Source organism: Mastomys coucha, unplaced genomic scaffold, assembly GCF_008632895.1.
Source record: "Mastomys coucha isolate ucsf_1 unplaced genomic scaffold, UCSF_Mcou_1 pScaffold18, whole genome shotgun sequence".
Lineage (NCBI taxonomy): Eukaryota > Metazoa > Chordata > Mammalia > Rodentia > Muridae > Mastomys > Mastomys coucha.
Window position 1 is genome coordinate 70,372,491 of NW_022196900.1, and position 22,245 is coordinate 70,394,735.

A 22,245-nucleotide genomic window follows, 5' to 3' on the forward strand; every position below is an offset into this window, starting at 1 on the left:
GCAGCTATTATAAAGGGCAATATTTAATTGGGGCTGGCTTACAGGTTCAGAGGTTCAGTCCATTATCATCATGGCAGGAAGCATAGCAGCATCCAGCCATGGCACTGGAAAAGCTGAGAGTTCTACATCTTGTTCCAAAGACAAACTGGGGAAGACTATCCGTACTACACCCTTAAAATGGGAATATGTTTGAGGAAGTTTATGGGGCAGATGAAGCTTTAGCAAATATGGCAGATAACTTCAGGGGCTGGAGAAATTAAAGATACTGAGTATGAAAACATCTCCTTCCAGCAGTCAATATTTTCCTGTATTTTATTCATCTAGTAGTGAGGCCCCATGAATGTTTCCCCTTTCATGTTAAGATCTTCATGTAAGAATCAGTTTATTTGATATTGCCATTGTTCTGGTCTTGTTAATGCAGCCATGTCCAGGGATGGGGGAGAGTAGGCTGTTTGACAGACTTCCCGGTATTTGCTGACTCTTTTTCCTGCAGTGTACTCTGAGCCATAGATACAAATGCTGCAATGTAGTAGTGTCCATTGGAGCTGGGCTCCCCACAATTCATTTATCTCTGCATTGGGTTCAATTGTCATTTTCTGTGATGATTGTATTGATTACTCTGTATCTCTAATGACTAATCAGATGTTCATGAGTTTAGACATGGGAATTACTGAGGAACAGGTGGTAATAATAGTTCTTTTATAAAGGGTTTATTCATCTATCCATCCATTCAGTTATAGTCGTTTGTTAAACATATCTTGAAAAATGCAAGGAGTTCACTATCATCCATATATGCATAGATGTACAAGTTTAAATGCTCTCTCTCTCTCTCTCTCTCTCTCTCTCTCTCTCTCACACACACACACACACACACACACACACACACACACACATACACATTTACTAAAGTACTGTAAAATACTGAAAAGTTATGGATGTTAAGATAAAAATCTCTTCAGTGAGCTGTAGGATCATGCATTAAATAGTTAAAAATTAGGTCCCAGCTGGAATATAACTGGGATCATTCTGTCTAGCTTCAAGTCTCTCTTGAATTGGTTCTGGCCAAGAGAGAACCATCAGTCGGTGTGAAAGCACTGACACTTGTTGACCAAGAGAAGAAAGGTGCTGTCAATGACTGCGAATGAAGAAAACACTTATTTCTTCACATTGTCTGGAATGGCAACAGCGAGGACCTGGAGCACTGTGGGAAACTTTAAAATATTTAGTCTTTGCCAAGCTGCAGTTGAGATATTTGTGTACTTAGGTTGATGGAGAAATGAATTATATATAGAAGCTTTTCCCTATCATTTGCTGTATATGTGTTGACAAATATCCCATCATTATCTAGTAAGAACATACCACAGGGACTGCTGCTGTGTTGTGCAGACAATTTACATTCCTGATTTTCCTTCCACAAGATGTTTTTCTTCATAGAAGCTATCTATTTATTTATTAAAACATAGTCACTCAATAAAGAACTTTCCCTGTCTCTTAAAGTCTCAATAATGCTCAGGTTGAATGTATTTTTGCCGAATCTATTGTTATCCCAACATTTTGTCTTTTTGAAGGAAAATGAACTTCTTGAACAAGTCAATGCCATAATCAATGATTTCACTGAAAATTCAATTATGATTAAAAGAAAATACATTAAATTATATAAATTGAAAGTAATAAAAATCAGAATTGTATACCAATTGTTTGTATTTTTCCAGGAATTATTTTAGACTTATTTGTATGCTTTTTCTTGTCTTGAGCATTTTTCTTGTCAGACAGGTTTGTTGGTAACTTAATGACATTAGCACCAGCCCACTCACTGGATGTCCAGTTTGCTAGCATCCCTATCATTGGACCAGGTAGTTAATCTAAGGGCAGCAAAGCTGAAGTACAACAGTGCCACATAGAACTCTGTTTGTAGAGTTAAACTAGAGGTAGCCAGATAGCATGATACCCTCACAGGCAGAGCTACGTAACTATTGTTGAGGCTGTATTGACAGGCTGTTGTGTGTTCAAAGACTATTGATCAACTAAGGCCTCACTCTTGATAGTGATACAAACACTGGTGTGTGTACATTGTTACTAATCCACACTCATAAAGAGGAAAAATAGAAAGTTCAAAAACAGTCTACCCCTCTCTACTCCTCACAATCTTCAGTAAACTGGAGGCCTGTGGGAGAACTTGGGATCATTTTTGAGAAATATTGCATTCTATAAGGTCTCATTCCAAAAGGACAGAAACCACAGCCGAATTTATTCTTCAAGTTAGTACTGCCTCCAGGTCGCAAGACTTGCTTTCTGATGGATCTCCTGTTAAGGCCTTTCTCCTTCCATTTGCACTTTGATCCTATCACCTTTGTCTTTACTTCTTGTGATTTTTTTTTCCACCTCTCCCTTCTTTTCCTCTCATCGCTGTAAAATGTGTCAGTTTGCTGAACACTCATTCTGTTTTAACACAAAAGAAGAGTTTAGGGATAAGTGCCTGACTGTTCTCACCACATATCATAGTTTGCTTCTTTTCAAACTTAACACTTCTTCAAATTTCACACCTAGTAGAGGATTCCTCCTGAAGCTATCCCTTACCTTCTGATAAGACACTAAGTGTTGTTCAGTATTTCTGCCTGGAATGGAATCATCACTCTGTCTCAACAAATGATTTTTTTTTTAAAAAAATGTTTTATTATAAAGATTTTATTTGCTTTTAAATTATTTGTATATGGGGTGAGGTGTATGTGTGCATGTGAATGCAAGTGTCTGTGGATGCCAGAAGAGGGCATCAGTTCCCCAGAACTGGAATTAACAGACAATAATGAGTTCCCTGATGTGGGTGCTAGGAACTGAAATCAAGTGCTCTACAAGAGAAATATATACACTTAAACAATGAGTCATTGTTTCCACAAGTCCACTATGGGGATAAAGGAAACCTCATCCAATTCTTCTACCATTTTAAGTAAAGGAAGAAGAGAAAATACAGAAATAGATGTTTCAGAACATATGTAAGACACACTTTTGCTTGATGGTATTCATTAGTCTGACTTTTAGATCCCATCTCATTCTCTACAACTTGATACAACCTTATTCTTAACCTCTTCACTAGTTATTCATATATGCAGGCTGTGTTTTAACTATGGGACTCAATTGTTTTGAATTGAGTGTTTGAATACGATCACTATTGTTTATTTGCAAAATGCTCCTTTACATTATGGCTAAAATATAAGAGAAACCTTCCCTCTCTTTGAATAAAACAGAATTTTATCCTTCAGTCAATGTCATTTTGAAGCCACGCCCATCAATCAGGAAGTCTTCCCTGGTACTCCCTTCCAACTCTATCTCCTCTGGACAGTCCACAGTCCTCCGTGTGTCTATTTAGCAGGATAATGTCTTGCGTAAATGTTAACCCTGAGAGTTGTAGTCATGGTGAAATGTACTGGCACTGAGAGTGTTAATTTCAATGGGCACACTGTATGCCTTATTCTGTTTCTTACTCAACAGAGAAAGAGTTCAGTATGTGAGCTAGTCTTACATAAAGGTGAAAATAAGTAAATGTCTACATGTATTATTTGAGGATAACCTGATCTTTTTCCTTACTGATCATGGTTAAAGTCTTAAGGATAACTAAAATACTAATAGCATAAAAATGAAAGTACTACAAATTATGATGGATAATTTTGGTTATTAAGCTGATACACTGAGGAAAAGGAGCCACAGTTAAAGAGTTACTTTGATCATGTTGCCCTGCTGTCTTGTAAAATGGGCATTTTTGATTGCTAGTTCATACAGAAGATTCTAGACCACTGTGAGAAGTAACATTTCTAGGTAGGTGGGCCTACGCTTTGTCAGAAAGGTAGCTGAGATCTGGAGAGCTGGCTCATTGATTAAGAGGACTCAATCATTACTTTTGCAAAGGACCTGGATTCAAATTCATAGTACCCATATTGTGGCTCACAACCATCTGTGACTACAGTCACAGGGGATCCACACCTCCTCTGATCTCCATGGACACTAGAAACTCACATGGTACACATAGATACATACAGGCAAAACATTTAAATTGTGTGTGTGTGTGTGTGTGTGTGTGTGTGTGTGTATGTGTGTGTTTGTGCACTAAGTAGCTGAAGGTGAGTTTAAGAACAAACCATTAAGCAGCTTTCCTCTACTGGTCTGCTTCAAGCTCTCCTGCCTTGAGTTCTTGTCCCAAATTCCCTGTGTAATAGACACTAGCCCATAACCCCTTTCCTCCCTGAGTTGTGTTTTGTCATAATGTTTATCACAGCAACAGAAAGAACACTTAAACACAATGTATTATCTTATTTTAACCTTGGAGAAATCTTAGGAGGGCAAATAAGTGTAAACCATATATTGAATTAAAGTTTTTCTGTATAAATATTCATAAATATTAAGTTAAATATTGCTTACTATTGATATTTTCTTTAGTCAAGTTGATTTGATGACATATAACTATATCAAGTTTGTTTACTTGATAAGAATAGTAATTTATTCTACTTAAATGGGACTGAAGGAAATATCATTACAGGATATTAGGGGCTCATAGAAGCAATAGTAAGCAGAGAAGCAGACTTGTGAATAAGAAGGAAGCATAGCTTTAGCATCAGAGAGAAGAGGTCATACAAATGTCTGTTAAGAACACAAGGGAACATCAAAGATTGCTTTACTTGCTCTCTGCTAAAAATGGGTTGAGTCCATAGAGGGCTTATCTGATGGTCTTAGACAGGAACATGGGCTTTAGCCAGGGACAGTGGGGCTTTTCCTATAGCCTCAAAGGACTACATCCAGCTAAAAAGAATTTAGATGCATGAATTAATTTGACTTAGAAGAGAAAATAAATACTGAGGAGTCAAAAATAATACCCTATAACAGGAAATTCCTTCATTCCTAAGAAGGAAAGTGAACAAGGCTAATAGCTTCTAGCTGAGATCTATTGCATGAATCAGGAATGTTGCCTGAATTTTACCACCAGACACATCAAATAAAAATGTAATTAAAAATACTGTGATTCCTATTTTACCAATCAGAAGATGGAAAGTTAAAGAAAATGTCAGTTGCCTAAGTTTGCATACTTAAGTGCCTATCAAAGCTTGGTTTCAAAGCCAGATCTGCTTGCTTCTGTTTGCCTATGAATGCTCTGATTCTTCATATATGGAGTCTAAGGTGGCTTCCCCAACAGCTTTTTTTTTTCCCCTAGAGTAATGGAAGCACAAAAAAAACATCAATGGCACTTGCTGTTCACCTTACCTACAGAAATATCCCTGAGAAGTCCTCTAGAGTCACTCTCCTTAATTAAAACATGACTAATGCAATTATGTATTGCAAACCAACATCTTTATATTTCTTCTGTTATGACTTCTTTTGTAAGATTTATTTTTATTATTTTTACTTGCGTATAAGTGTGTGTGTGTGTGTGTGTGTGTGTGTGTGTGTGTGTGAGTATTGCCCATGAGTGTAAGTGTACAGACAATTGTAATGGGAGTACTGGGAACCTAATGAAGATCCTTTGTAAGAATTGCAAGTGTTTTTAACTAGTGCCCCATCTCTCTGGACATCTGTCTTTTTGGTTTGATTTGGTTATTTCCATTTGTTTGTTTTGTTTTGTTTCTCCATGCCAATTCTGTTTACTTTCTGTTTCGGGAGTTATCTATAGCTAGCCCCTGCACCAGGTGATCTCACTTGCTTGGTCTCTCGGCTGGCCAACTCGCCAGCCCTACTAGGCCACATGGCTCCTACCAGACCATCTCTCGGATGCCCCTAGCCAGTTCCTCTCATTTTCACGCAACACCCCACGCACCCCTTGTTAACCATTTCAATACCTAATTACTGGGTGGAATTAAGACTCAATTAGGCAATCAGATTTATATATCAATAATAACACAATTTACAAGATGTCAATAGGATAATTTCAGAGCCAAATGATAATGATAAAGCTTTAACACAATTATTTTAACCTTTGGATAACACCACGACAGCCTCCATTCTGGTTCTCCCTCTCCTCCTCAGACTTCTCTGTCTCCTCAACTCCTCACTCCACTTCCATTCTCCTGTCCAATCACAAGCCTCCCAATGCTCTAATGTGATTGGACAGGAAAAATCCTGCAACAACTTTTTATTTATTTTTAGATATTGTGTTTTTTTTCTAGATTTCTTCTTTAAAAATTATTTTGTAGATAGACAATGTAAGAAGACATACCTTATGATTTATATAGTGAGAATCTGTATAAAGCTATATAAGTAACTATATGGCCACGTATAGATTTCAAAGGGTCAATCCCAAACATGTTTTAGGAGTAAGTATCAGGTGGTCACTGTGTGGATAGATGGTGGGCTGGCTGGACGGATGGATGGCTAGGTGGATGGATGGACGAGAAAGTGAAAAGGGAAAGGTGTAGCCAAATATAGGGCTGAAGAACAACAGTTTTCCAAAAAACAATTATGCATTTTCTTACTAGGAAAAAAGAAGTTCTTCATCTCTTATATTTCTAATTACCAAATTTCAGGAACTGGCAGAACTTTTCTTACAAAGTTCATTTACTCATTTCAATTATGAGAAGCTCTTTACTAAGTCTATTTTATTATTTTAGTTAACACAATAACCCTGAAAAGTGGGAGGTTGTAGAGTATGTGAATTCAGAGTGTCTAAGATTAATAAATCTACTACTGAAGTATAAATGCTTTTCACATAGTTTTTAACCATGTGAGAATCAATGGTGTAGAAAGGAAGCTGTACTATTTATAGGTGAGTGATGAACACTGGGAAATTGATTCAGAGACTGTCTTTTATGTGATGAATGCCAAAATGTCAGAACTGACTCCCTTGGATCAACATTTCAACCAGGTACTCTTTGAGGAAATGACCTAAGAGGGTTTCGTCAGTGCCTCCTTTGGGAGCCCATAGTCTCTTTATAGAAAGTCTCACAGATTATGCTCAACAATCATTACTGACACCTTGATTTCTTTGGAGTCTTCATAGCATGACCTGTCTGTGCTATCAGCTCTTTCATCCACATTCTTCTTCAGCCTTATCTTTCCATCTTTCCTTTTTCTCTCTCTTATTCATTCCCATCGAATCCTCCCCCATCCCTGCCACATTGTTCTGACACTGACCAACTGATACTTGCTCCTGAATACAATCTGCAGAGATCTTAACAGTTATAACATTACTATAATAGTTCTTCAGGGACCACTAGGCAAGATTTGCTTTCTCTGTATCAGACACTCCCAGGATTGTGATATATTTGTGTTTGTCCCTCACTTGGTGATTTTCCTCTCAAACTTAAATCTCACTCCTTGTAGTCTAGCATTCCTGTGATTCTTGGGTCATCAATGTGTTGACATTTCTCACATGGAAAAATAACCTAGGCTTGGTTTCCTCAGCTGGTTCCTGAAGACCGACTCCTAGAGGGTATCTCCTCAAGATTCCCATGCCAGCCTCTCATTCTTGATAGGGTAGAGTACATTCTTAAATCTCTATTATAGTCAGAGAACAATTTTGACATGGTATGCCCTATACCTGGTATGTATAACACCTATGCAGAGGAACAGTACTTTCCACCTTACTTGTTTTTAAAATGATTTCATCCACTGGAGACTGTGATTGCGCATCTCCCCCTGGAGAGTAGAACATCTTACTACCCATTCTTCTGCATCTTCTACCTTTTATCCTTGCTGGTCCCATTTCTTAGCTCCTGGCTCAACCTTGGGGGCAGCCTCATCCTCATTCCTTCCCATTCTTAGGAGTTTCTTTACATTATTATTATTGATTTTTCATATTGATTTTGGCTTAGCTCCTTAGATTTGGCAATGTGGAATTTAGACAACTTTCTGACTTCTTGGATTTCAGGTCATTTGAATCTGTTTATATCCCTTAGACTTTCTGATAGGAGACTAAGTTTATTCCACTTTGTGAACATGTCCTCATTCTAGGATTTCTGAGCAGGGATGGAGATTATGAGTTCAAGGATATGATAAACCTGATAGAAGCTGCAAATGGTGGTTTCCCTATATTTCTTTGTCTGCTAAGCTCTGCCAACTTTGATCATGCCTTGCCTGTAATAACCCTGCTCAGTGAGTACAAAGGGACCGTTTATAGCCATTCTATGATGGCAGGCACTGTGATGAGATCTTGACCTTCTCTACAACAGCCCTTCTTCTCATGATAAATCAGGCAGATCTCTTAAGTGTACTGGCTAGAAGACCCCACAGTGATTCTGTATATGGGGTAGAGTTCAATGACAATGAATCTCTTTGCTTAACAGTTACTATGGCAATGGACTGGGAAGGGAAACCAATGCACATTGTTATATGGGTCAGTGTCACTATACAAGAGCAGAAAGGTACTTTTACAGGGTGACTAATGTCTTTATCATTTCTATGAAAAGTACTATATAAAACTTAGGAAAATTAACTCTTTAAATAGCTTAGAACCCCCTCCACTCCGTACTCTTTCCAATTTAGTACTCTGGGAACCCTTAAGCACACTGTGGCCCTAGCAAGCCATTTTGTCAGCCTTCCTTCCCAGACACTAATCTGATTATTGTATTGGCTTCATTCTGTAAACACTGTCAAGTACTGGAAGAGATACTATATTATTTACTAGCAACCTAAACATGGATATTGTTCCTAGTGACCAAGAGATTATGAACTAGTTGTAAATGCACCTATATAAAAATATGCACAATGTATATCTAATTATAAATTCCACCAATGCTTTGAGGGAAAGAATATAGTTGCTATGAGAAATAACAAGATTCTATTTTAGGTATAATATAGAAGGTAACATTTGAACTGAGAGAAGGGGGAAAATAAAAGTTCAGTCCCCAGTTCTTAAAAAAAAGAATGAGATGTGGTGGCACATGCCTATAATCTCAGCATAAGGAAAGCATGACAGAGAAGCAGGAAGATGGCTGCTAGCATGCTTTACATAGCAAGTGTTTGGCCAGTGAATACAGAGAGAGACCTTGTCTCAAAAATCAAACCAAACAAAATCAAAAGTCTAGAGCAGTAAGGCAAGTGTTGCTAGTGTGTAGAAGACAAAACAGTACACAGAAGACTTTGGAGGCACAGAGATGAGTTATGAACTCAGTTTGTCTGAACAAGTAAAATGCTCGAGTTTGGATTTCATTCCAGCATAATTGGAATTGTGAAAGACATTTAATCCAGGAAGTGACAAGATCCAATTAAATTTTAAAAAGATTATGTAGAGAAGGGAATAGGGAGGGGGTGGAAAAAAAAGAAGCAGGGTTGGGTGGGGACTTTCTCAGTATATTAGTAAAAGCATAGAAATACAACTAAACAGATTGGAGCTATCTTTTGGAGATAGATAAATTTACATCTTTTGGAGAATTTAGAGACCTCCGTGAGATGTAAAAAAATTTAGTAAAACATTTCAAGCTATAAAATAGTGTGCTGATTTCACTCCTGATTTCATATCCAACCCATCCACATAGCCAAAGCTCTTCACCTTCAAAACTGTTCCAAGTCCCAGAGCTTCTTGCCTTCTTCACAGCTTCAGTCTGTCTCCAACCAATCACTGTATCTTGTCTAGGCAATTGCAATAGTTACCTAACCTGTCCTTGCTTCCATTTCACCCATAGGAAGCTCTTACTAACACCTACCCTCTAATCGCATCCTCTTTTCTGCTCTGAATCAATTCTGTCCATCCCCATCTCACTGATTCCTATCCATTCCTCTGTGACCATTTTCCTGAATTATTACACTAACAAATCTATTTCACTTTTGCACTCATTACACTTATCACTGACTTACATCTGTATACTGATTTCATTTGTTTATCATTCCCTATTGCAAGTTCTGTTCTACAAAAGCACAGTATTGATTTTGTTTAAAATTATGTTTCCAGAACATCTAGAAAGATGCAGCATTGCAAGATATAAGGCAATATATATTCTTGCCTTTTTAATTTTTAAAGTGGTAAAACAGGCCATTTTTAATGAAGAAAAGAAAGAGAAACTAAGGCCAACACGTTTTTTTCCTTATGTAATTGGGCACATGAAAATGGGAGCTTCCCACTGTGATGGAAGTACTTTTGAAACCCAAGGTTTAGGGGATGACAGGAGATCATTTTTAATTAGGTTGAATTTGAGTTCACTTTTAGACATGTACGAGGAAGAATCAAGCTGGCAGATGGATAGGGAGACCAAGTAATTTATTATCACAACTTAAAGTGATTGAGAGACTTAAAGTTTTATAATTTAAAATAGTCTGTAAGTATATAAAATTTTTATTACATTGGTGATTTTACAAAATAATTATTTTCAAAATCTTGCATGTGTTTGTCTTTCAATATTAACCAATTACAAAGATTTATATTTCCATTTTGTTATATATGTTTTGATGATTATAGTTTCTATTTTTAAGATAGAAAATTGAAGGATATTCATATTTGGCTATAAACTGTGGATACCTCAAATCTTCTAAGAATAAATTTCAGCCTCACAGCTTTTATGATCTAAGATGAACATTGTTATCAACCAAAGTTTTTATTAACAATGCCCTAACAAAATAAATCTGTCTTTAGTTACTTCATATTGAAGTAGCTGGATCATTTGCAACTAAGGAAGTATTCTACTTTCTGTAGAGTAAATTTACAAAAGTTTTTCATGAACTGGATAAAATAATTGAATTATACTGTAAGTGAGTTAAATAAAACTATTTGAGACATCTAACAACTGATATAAAATTCTGGTTTAGTTTAGTTCTACTTATTTCCAGAAGATAGAGTGCCAGCTACCACTTCATGCAAGAGAAAGCTTGGAATTAGAAATAGTCAAAATTATTTTAGAGCAGCCATGCTCTCTAAAGAACAGGCCATACTATATAACTCCTGAAGTGAAATTTTCACAGAGTATCCAACTATTCTAAAATAATTCCAATAATTTCCCTTTTATGCTTTGCTATTTTTATATAGGGGCATATCTTATAAAAAAACTGCTATTAAAATTTAAAATTATGTTTCCAGAATGAAGATGTTTCTTCAGATTTGTAACTTCTGTCCTGCAGTAGATCAGAAGTACTTAATTAGATATTATATAGGTAATATTCATGATAATATTTTACAGGAAATATAAATATAGTCATTAATTTTGCTAAAACATACATGTTTATATTTTTAATTTATTACTGGTAAAAGGATAACATACATTTTAACATGTAATCAAATAAAGAAATCATAATTTTAGATTTATACACAACTGTAAAAAAACAAGCATTCTACTGCCCAAGTACATGATTCTGCTTCCTGTATGTCCTGCCAATGGTGACCATGATGTCTGAAGAATGGACCAGGGAACACTTGATTTATACAAACTATCAGTGGGGTAGCGCCTGTGAATATGTTTCTCTACCATAATTTGGGGCTAAAGAAGTTAACTGCTCTCCTATGTTTGGACATAATTTCTTTTTTTCATCAGAGAGGACTACTTGAACAAAACAAGAATATTAGGTGCATTGAAACTGGAAAGGACCAGAATAATAAAATTGTTAACATCAGTTTGTATCCTTGTCATTCTGAAAGAGGCCTCTATGGTAGTCTACCCTGATCTTTCATGTCCTAAAGTCATTAGCATTAACCTAAAATTCATTATTTTAGACAAAGACAGGGGACAGTGCCATTTTTTTCTGTTGCTTGGAGCATAATGAAAATCTTAGGTATCATTTATTGAGCTCCTGAATGGGTCAGATGCCAGTCATTGCTCCTCACAGCCAATCTGAAATATCATTTACATTTTAGAAATGAGGAAATCTAGGATCATTGCTATCTGACTGACAACTGATGTGTGGATGATAAATAATGGAAGTGAAATAGAGCATCAGTCAATATTCTCCCTACTATACAAGGATTACATTTCTAACAGGTATGCAGACCTGACACTCACCAGAAAACTCATCCTGGTGACTTCACCACCTGAGCCCTCATCATTGTTCCACTCACAATGACAAAGCAAACGGTACAAATCTCCTTGTAAGCCTGAACCAGTTGAGGCTATAGCCTGCTACTATATCTTAATCTGACAGAATTATGCTCCTATATCATTTGCTGGCCCAGACCCAGCAAATAACAGGTCTGAAAATACAATTTAGTTCACCTAAGAGTGTCTCAACAATCACCAGATAGATTGTAGGAAAGAGATCATCTACATGCAGAGACCACATTTTATGCAGAAGCTCAAAGTAGGCAAGAATATAAGAGCTTGGACTCAAACCAACTCTATGTTCTCCATCTGGATCATCTTCTTGCTATTTCTCAGAAGCAGAGGAGAGGAGTTAGAGTTTGTAGTTCAAAGCCTCTTCTGGCACTGTCCCTGAAGTTTCTACATGGGTTGGCATTTTTCCAGTACCCAGCCACAGGTAGCAATATTGTTTCTGTCTATGACCATAGAAATAATAAGTCTCAGCTCTTCTCTGGCTCTTAACCAGCAAAAATAATTGACTTTAATTTTAATTTTTTAATGGCATGGAATTAATAGAAACAGCTGTTGCCACAGTGTATGGGTGTCCTTCTCCAGAAGGCAGTGATAAATTTAAAAAGAAGTTGTGTCATATAAAATAAACTAACAAAAATTTAAAAAGTGCAGTATATAGGACAAAAAGGTTAATTCAAGAGAGGAGCAGTATCTTTTTTGTTATCAAAAATTCAACTAGCAATATGTAACACTGCCTCTCTCCTCCCACCTAGAATACACTTTAGCTGATAAAATGGTAATCTGATTAGACACAGGGGTGTGAAAATGTATTGCCTGCATCTGATCAGTGTCTCATGCTCTTCAGTGTTTGGGGGAGATTAGCTATGACAAAGTGCAGAGATGAGATAAGAGTAGATGTGCTGGTGACAGGGACATTATAATTATTTGGGGAAAGATAGTATTGGAGATAGGAGGAGTGAGTTCCATTTGCCTAGGGAGAGTAGATTTATAATATGGATATCTATGCCAGGTGCCTAGCTGTACTACACATGAGAGAGGACAAGGAAGGGGCCAACTGGCTCTAGTTATATGATGGCCTCAACTATTCCAGACACACAGAGATGAAAGACCACACATAGCCTAGACAAAGTATGAAATATTCTGGTGCCTTCACAGAAGGAAAAAGAATGGAGACTTATACTACTTTCAAGTGTACCAGGAAAGTAGATAGCACCTTGCTTTGTGGCTCTGGGTGATTGAACTAGGGGAACTAGAAGACTAGAGTCAAAATTGTTGTGTGAATGTAAGGTGACTCAGGCTTTCTGAGTCAGAAAAAAATATTCAAAAAGTAGTATACAGTACATAGCACAATGTTAAATACAGAATGTGCTTAATATGTGGTGGTATGGGAGAATCTGAATGGTTTTGTGATGCTGTGTTGAATACCACTCTGGAGCTAACAGCACAATGGTTTCAATCATTCCAGCTAAACACATGTGTAGCTTACATGAAGCATGAGTCTGGTTCTTCACTACTTCACCTCTTCTTTCTGTTCACCACTGGTAATGGTACATGGAGCTCTCCAACATTTATTTCAAAGGAAAGCAAATGCTAGACCAATGCAAAGAAGACCTGACCCAAAGACCAGTTGCAGGCATCAAGAAGGCTGATTTTCATTCAGTGGAAAATAGAGACTTTACAGCTTTTCATAGAAGAGAAAGCAGAGAAACTTGTATTAACAGGAAATGTAGCAAAAATATGGTTTCTGAGTGTGAAAGAATGTTGTTATATTAGGCACTCTCATTTTGCTGAACACAATCTGAGATAATTCAAAGATGTTTACATTCTCTTTGAAGAAAAATCTATTTACTTTCGCTACTCATTTTTAGAAGATAAACCACGTGGTAAAGGTCCCATGTCAAAGCAGAGACAAGCTGCTGAAGACTGAGTGGTCAGGGAAAGATTTAGAGAAGAAGTAAGTTAAAGGATTGATGTTTATTTGCATTTCTCATCTTTAGTCCATAGATTCTTTAGTTCATTTTAAACAATTAACCATTTCCTAATAATCATTCAAGTGTCAGGTACATGCATAGGATGTGAACAAGAAAGTGAGAGTCTATCCAAGTAGTATAAAGATCAATTACTAAGACAAGTAACTAAGGTGAAGAGTTTGACTTAGTTCAGTAGGAACAAAGTACAAACAGCTTCTGAGAGAAGGAAGAATGAGCACAGGATCCTGAATCTAAAGGAAGGCAGGGGGAGCCACATGGGTCAAAGTGAAATGTGAGGACAGAGAGTTTCTTAAAGGGTTTCTATCAGGAGGGGACTGCTGAGAACACTATGAAAACAGATTTTTCTGAAACAGAAGGTATGCTTAATAGATGAGTAGCCAGAGAGTGATGGCAGGGTAGAACAAGAATTCAGAGTAGAGAATCGGGAGCCAACCGGCCTAATGCAGGTCCTGCTACTGACAAAGCTTGGGTCTTTGAGAATTTTTCACCTCTTTGAGATCTGATTTTCTTGTCTCTGTGATGGGATGTTAATAACACATATCTCACAAGATGCTTGAGAGTGTTAAATGCATATAAAACAGTAGACAATGCCTGAGGCATAGCAAGAACATAAGAAGAAAAATAGGATAAAACCAAAAGTATATTGAAATGTATTCTAAAAGATGCCTTTCCTTACTTGTCTCACCTCCTGTGTCTTTCTTTCTTGCATTACCTGACTGATGAGCCCTTCCCAAGCAGGTTTCTGTGTGTATGTTTGGTGGTAACTGGAAAATCTAAGCCCCATACCAAGTTTCAGATTTCCTGAATGATTACTGATGAATTCATTAACTCTACTCTGCCTGCCCTCAGATCAAGCATTGTCACCCACCCAGGAGAGGAATCAGGACATCAGTAAACACATGAACTCTCATTGAGCATAAACAAATTCCATGGAGCAGGCCCTCAGGAACAAGAGTTGCACTTGGATAGAGGATTGGAAGGAGAGGGTGGGTATATTTAAACTGTGGGCCTTGGCTGGATGTACCAGCAAATAGTTAGAAATAATGTCATAACTTGAGAGGCCTTATGTCTATAGGCATTGCCTGCAGAGGAACACATACTAATCCAGGGCTCCAGGAGACTCATACTCAGATCTGTGAGCCAGAACCTGGAGTGACCATCACAACTTGTAGACTTCAAAACTCTTTTACTGGCTTTCTTTCTCATTCTTTTAATTTTCTATTTCCTTCAACTCTCTTATCTTCACTTGGTAAATGATACTTTAATGTTTGATAATAAAACTATCAACTGAAGCCTGACACTCTTGAGGACAGTATTCATTTCTCATTCTCTTCTATGCCATATGTAGGAGCATCAGGGAATGACTTTACTCCTTGTTTCCCACCCAGTTTTCAGGTCATTATTTCTCTACCTCATCACTAGTAGCTTCAGAATTTCAGTATAGGCAGATTCAGGGTAGCAATCTGGTTAGAATGTGTATATAGGGAATTTATTGAAGGTCGTATATGAAGATTATTACCTCATGTTCATTCTTTTGGAAGTAGGAAGCAAATGTATAACTTTGGTGAATCTAAACACAATACTCAGCATCTTCTGAAAGCTCCACTGAACTTTATAGGAATATTCCAATTACGTTTGGCTTGAGCTGGATATTTTCCATATTGTGCTATTCTTAAGCACCTTCAAGTTTGCATCCATCATACTTCCCATGGCTTGATATTTGTTTTCTAATATATTCAACTATTATAATATTTAATACATCTAATAGAGGCATATCCAAATATATGATCTCAAAATGATCACAATATATGTTATATTCATACATAAAAGCTCCTAATATTTGATAAAGTATTAAATTAAAAATTTGTCTTATATAGTACTCTGTTCAAAATATTATTAATAATTTAATGTAATGTTGGATATTTTGTTCCCTTCTCTTGAATATTCACAGTGCATATTAGTTTACTTTTAAAACTGTGGGTTAATCTTAGAATAGAAAACAAATCATGACTTCCTAAGAAAAATAGACTTCTACTGATTGATGTCCCATGTCCCGAACTTGACTTTTCTTAAAGAACTTTTTACCATCTGTCTCAGTTACTTTTCAATTTCTGTGACAAAACAACATGGGCAAGATAACTTATAAAATAAATTTTTTAATTTAGGACTCAGAGTTCCATATAGTTAGAGTCCATGGCCATCTTGGCAGGAAGCATGGCAACAGGCAGGCAGGCATGGAACTAGAAGAAGAACTGGTAGCTTACAACTTGATCTATAGACACAAAGCAGAAAGAGAACTAACTAGTAATGCCATTGGCTTTTGAAACCTCAAATCCTATCCCCGATGGCACAACTTCTCCAACAACCCTCTCCATCCTAATTCTTCCCAAATGATTCTATCAACAGGGAATCAAGCGTTCAAATATATGAGCCTACGGGGGATATTCTTATTCAAACCACCAGACCTTTTTTATTGTGTATTTTTTAATTTTTTGGCAATTTTCCTTTTATAATATTACTACATGAAGACCAAGACTTTGCTTTTCATATTTACTATTGTATATCCCAACCCTAACACAATGCCTAAGCATGTAGTAAATGCACAAAATAGGGATAAATAAATCTACAGCATTGGTTTGTCTTTGTTAATTTTTCATTTTCCAAGTTATTGAGAGGAGAGAACCAGCGTTTGACAAAGTGCTTCCTTTCCCATGTGTTTTTTGACTCCATGGAGTTTCATCATTCTCCCATTGCCATGGCTCTGTTTTTCTTGACATTTTCCTTGATATTCATTCCCATTTGTTACCTTGTAAGTCTTGAGTTACTGTCTTTGTTTGTATCTTCTAGGCAAAGACTACCACCAAAAAATGTTTATTACTATCGCTGCCCAGACCACAGGAAGAATTATGTGATGTCCTTTGCATTCTGTTTCGACCGTGAAGAAGATATTTACCAGTTTGCTTACTGCTATCCTTACACATATACTCGCTTCCAGCATTACCTCGAAAGCCTACAAAAGAAAAACATGGATTACTTCTTCCGGGAACAGCTTGGACAGAGTGTGGTAAGGCCTGCATCTTGCTTGGGGTGCCCATTTTGAAAAATGCAACCATAAAGTGAGAACTTGGCAATGGAGTTTTGCAAAATACAAATATATGAAAATGGTGTTCTGTAGACTATATGCGCTGGAGCATTCACAAATTTAAAATAGTAATAGAAATAAGCTCTAAGTAATTATTACATACCTAGCAATAATCATATAAAGATTATTTTGGTGACTGTTTCTGAAAGTGTGATTCATTGCTCCAAGGGCACCAGACAGTAAGAGAATAAGATTTGAGATATGAAGGAAACTGAAACAGCTCTCTTTAAAAAGTTCTGGATAATCCCAAAGTAACGGAGAGAAAAGTTGTTTACAGTGTGCTACAAAGGCATAAAAGTGTTTCATAGTGGCAAACCTCTCAATGGGGAATAAATTTGTTTCTTAGTGAATCCAGCTTACTTTGAGTATAGGTTGGCCACTGGTATGCTGACCAGATGTGCTTGCTGTCTCTGCCCTGGGTCGCTTCCCAAACTTTCTTTTATTCTATGGGTTTAAGTTCCAGGTCTAGAGATTTTAATCAACCGCTCCATATGTGTTTTTAACTGTTAAAGTAAAAAACCAAGTGGTTATCTTAGTCACGGTTTCTATTGCTGTGATGATATTCTACAATCAAAAAGCAAGTTGAAAGGAAAGTGTTTATTTGGCGTAGACTTACAGATCTATACTCTATCACCAGAGGGAGTCAGGGCATGAACTCAAGTAGGACTAGAACCTAGAGGCAGGAGCTGGTATAGAGGCCATGGAGGGCTTGTTTCCCATGGCTTGCTCAGCCTGCTTTCTTATAGAACCCAGGACCCAGGTGCAAGGCCATGGATGGCGTGCCTTCCCCAGTTGATCATGAATTGAGAAAATGCCTTACCGTTGGATCTCATGGACATATTTTCTCAACTGAGGCTCCTTCCTCTTTGATGACTCCAACTTGTATCAAGGTGACACATAAAACCAGTCAGTACAGTGGTCTAAGCCAAAAATTATTGTCTTATAATTCTGAAGATAGAAAGTTTAAGGTAGGTCTCACTGGAATAACATGGTGGTATTGGCAGATATGTTTTTCATTTGAGGCTCCATAAAAGGGCACATTGATTGTCATGCTATTTTCTTACCAAGAAGCTGCTTATATTTCTTTGTTTGTGGTTCCCTTCCATCTTGAAGCCAGCAAGGTTGGCTGAGTCTCACTGGTTCTCATTCACTTGCCTCCCTCTTTCACTTGTAATGGTTGTTATGATTGAACAGAGCTAACCAAACTATTCCACCTCATCTTCTTGAGATACTTAACTAGATCATACGTGTATGCTGCCGTTGTCATGTAAAGAAACATATCCCCAACTTCTGGGAATTAGGATGTGGGCATCTTAGAATGGGATTGCATTATTTTCTTCTTTCCCCCCCCCCTCTTTTTCTTCTGTCAAAATCATAATTTGAGGTTTTCTGTTCATTAAATATATGGTATTCCTTTATGTTGTTGATTGATAAAAGGAACAGGCAAATGAAAATTTTATTTCACCGTTCATTTTGTAAGTCGATATTGTACCCTAAAGCAAACATATTGAACAGTCACCAAAGGTTCAAGGTAAATACACTAATGGAACTGGAGCTCCTAGCAAGTCATGTGCTGAAACATACTTTGTTTAGTGTCTGTGGGTTTTACCTGTAAATTTCACTTCTTAATGTGTTTTTCAAAAAACAGAAAAATATAGAAGGGTGTGTGTGTGTGTGCGTGTGTGTGTGTGTGTGTGCGTGTGTGTGTGTGTGTGTGTGTGCGTGTGTGTGCATGTGTGTGTGATAAATGCTTGAGAGCAAAATTTGATCATGATGATTCATGTTCTCTGAACTTCTCTGTTCCTTAAGATTCTACCAAATATCTTCCCTTTGTTCTAACATTCTTCCCAAAAGTGGTTTTGGTGGATTCCATTTGTATCTGGGACCTGTGTTTTAAGCTAATAATTGGGGCAGATGGTGGTATATTAATAAGCATGCTAACAGGAAACAATTGGTATTCTCAAATTAGGATATTTTAAGAAAGACTTTATTTAAATGCTATGTAAACAGTACATAAGGAAATCATGAAATACAGTGATGTTTTCTAGGACCAATAAAAAAAGAGCACAAAAGTAAAAACTGGTTTGCTGAACCAAACTATAGAGTCATTTAGTGGGCCACTTTTAGAAGAAGATTGTCCATATTTAAGGCACACATTAGCCTGAGAAACTATTTCAGAAAATAAACTAAGACAATAAATATAATCATAGATTTCCTAGTCACAAGAATATATTCTGAGATATACTATCTTAAATGATTTTGTGAGAGCTTCACAAAATATACTTACACAAACCAAAACGTATTTCACATAGTAGGTGATAAAATCTTTCAGGACCACTGTGTTTCTAACATTAGTCATAGTGTTGTTTATAGTATGACTGTGTATACTCTTCATTCTCCTACTTCTGTTTTGTATCCTATTAAGGCTTCCTATTAGGCGGCACATCCATTGGTAAGAAAGCCCATTGGTGTGCTCCCATACAGATCAGCCTTTCCAGGAAAACTTAAAAGTGGAAAAAGGTGGAGACTGAGTGTAGAGGAAAAAGAAAAAACTAAACACATGTAATCTTATCAACAATATACTACTAGAGACTGGGATTATTTGAAGTGGAACTGTTAGAGAAAGTCTAAGACAAATGTTTTTCAAAATATGAATTAGTATTTTTTAAAAAACTTCCCTTTAATATTTATGCACTCAAGAAAAAAGAATCTGTTTATTTCTTTCATTTGTCCAGCAGGCTATTGAATGAATGATTGCATTAATGAAAGAATAAATTGAGATACATGTTTAATCAGAGGGGAGCTGTCTCTGACTCTGTTGCTTGGCTTTGTATCCTTTTCCCATAGCTGGGCTGCCTTGCCTGGCCTCAGTGGGAAAAGATGCACCCCGCTGGGAGTTTATATACCAGGATGGGTTAGTACCCATTTCTCTGAGGAAAGGGAGGTGGGGGGACTGTGGGAGAGGTTTGAAGGTAGGACTGGGAACAGAGGAGGGAGAATGCTAGGATCAAGCTGTAAAGTGAATAAATTAATTAATGAGGAGAAATATATAAAACTAAAAAAAAATAGAGATAAAAAAGGTATATGTTTAAGAGTGTTACTAAGAGTTGCAAAGAGCAGACCATTATTAAGAGGGGCAATAAAATAAGTTAAGCTTCTGATAATAAATACCTAAAAAATAGCAAAAATAACTTAAACGAGGTAGAAGTTAGTTTCTTTTTCTTTTTTATTATTTTATACAATATATTTTGATCATTAGAAGTTAATTTTTTTCCATGTAAGTCTTGAGGTTAGCAGTCTCCAGCAGTTACTGTATCTCTGCTCTTTGAGAGCCTCAGGGAGCCATGTTCTCACAGCTTTCTATCTCTGTCATCCATGGGAAGTGACCTTCAACCTCATTATCAGAGATTGGAATTTCATATTGCATCTATGCTCTAGACATGAGGATAAAACGAATGAGTTAAAGAAAAATGTAGCTATATGGCATACAGGAGAGGACCTTGGCCCTGTGAAGGTTCTATGCCCCAGTGTAGGGGAATGCCAGGGCCAGAAAGTGGGAGAGGGCGGGGTGGCAGGCATGGGGAGGGGGGAGGCAACAGGGGTTTGTTTTTGGTTTGTGTTTTTGTTTTTTGGAGGGGAAACTGGGAAAGGAGAAATTTGCATGTAAATAAAGAAAATATCTAAAATAAAAAAAAAAAAAAAAAAAAAAAAAAAAAAAAAAAAAAAAAAAAAAAAAAAAGAAAAATGTAGCTATATGGCATGTTATTCAGTAGAATTCCTACCTATATTTCAGTAAAACGAGGGTGTGAAATGAAGTCTTTGTTCTGAGTAGCCATGTTCTGTCTAATAATTGGTTATGAAGGATAATTGATATTGAGGGACAGCTAAATTCTCTGCCACAGGATGTCCCAAGTCTGCTTCCAGCTGATTTCCAGAGTGGTTATACCAGCTTGCAATTCCACCAGCAATGAAGGAGTATTCCTCTTTCTCCACAGCCTCACCAGCATGTGCTATCACCTGAGTTTTTGGTCTGAGCCATTCTGACTGGTGTGAGGTGGAATCTCAGGATTGTTTTAATTTGCATTTCCCTGATGACTAAGGATGTTGAACATTTCTTTAGGTGCGTCTCAGCCATTTAGTATTCCTCAGTTGAGAATTCTTTGTTTAGCTCTGTACCTCATTTTTTAATAGGGTTATTTGATTCTCTGGAAAATAACTTCTTGAGTACTTTGTATATATTGTATATTAGCTCTCTATTGGATATAGGATTGGTAAAGATCTTTTCCCAATCTCTTGGTTGCCGTTTTGTCCTATTAACAGTGTCCTTTGCCTTATAGAAGCTTTGTAATTTTATGAGGTCCCATTAGTCAATTCTTGATCTTAGAGTGTGAGCTATTAGTGTTCTGTTCAGGAAATTTTCCCCTGTGCCTATGTGCTCTAGGCTCTTCCCCACTTTCTTTTCTATTAGTTTCAGTGTATCTGGTTTTAGGTGGAGGTCCTTGATCCACTTGGACTTGAGTTTTGTATAAAGAGATAGGAGTTGATCAGTTTGCATTTTTCTACATACTAACCACCAGTTGAGGCAGCACCATTTGTTGAAAATGCTGTCTTTTTTCCACTGCATGGTTTTAGCTACTTTATCAAAGATCAAGAGAGCATAGGTGTGTGGGTTCATTTCTGGGTCTTCAATTCTATTCCATTGATCTATCTGCCTGTCACTGTACCAATACCATGCAGTTCTTACCACAATTGCTCTGTAGTACCGCTTAATGTCGGGGGTGGTGATTCCACCAGAGGTTCTTTTATTGTTGAGAATAGTGTTTGCTATCCTAGGTTTTTTGTTGTGCCAGAATTTGCAAACTGCTCTTTCCAAGTCTGTGAAGAATTGAGTTGGAATTTTGATAGGGATTGCATTGAATCTGTAGATTGCTTTTGGAAAGATGGTCATTTTACTATATTAATCCTGCCAGTCCATGAGCATGGGAGATATTTCCATCTTCTGAGATTTTCAATTTCCTTCTTCAAAGACTTGAAGTTCTTGTCAAACAAATCTTTTACTTGCTTAGAGTCACACCAAGGTATCTCATATTATTTATGACTATTGTGAAGGAAATAGTTTCTAATTTCTTTCTCAGCCTGTTTATCCTTTGTGTAGAGGAAGGCC

The 22,245-nt window shown here is 37.0% G+C and overlaps 1 protein-coding gene across 8 annotated transcripts in view; it reads left to right on the top strand.

Annotated features, from left to right (window-relative positions):
* The window catches only part of LOC116096412 (BEN domain-containing protein 5), a 1,197,642-nt gene that overhangs the window by 638,679 nt on the left and 536,718 nt on the right, over window positions 1–22,245 (top strand). For all 8 annotated transcript variants that reach the window (XR_004120993.1, XR_004120994.1, XM_031378205.1 and 5 more), the window contains exon 5: window positions 16,787–17,003. Coding sequence is in view for 6 of the 8 variants with exons in the window: in XM_031378205.1 (XP_031234065.1) it covers window positions 16,787–17,003 (217 nt within the window). In the remaining 2 variants the exon portion in view is untranslated. The remainder of the gene's footprint in view (window positions 1–16,786; window positions 17,004–22,245) is intronic.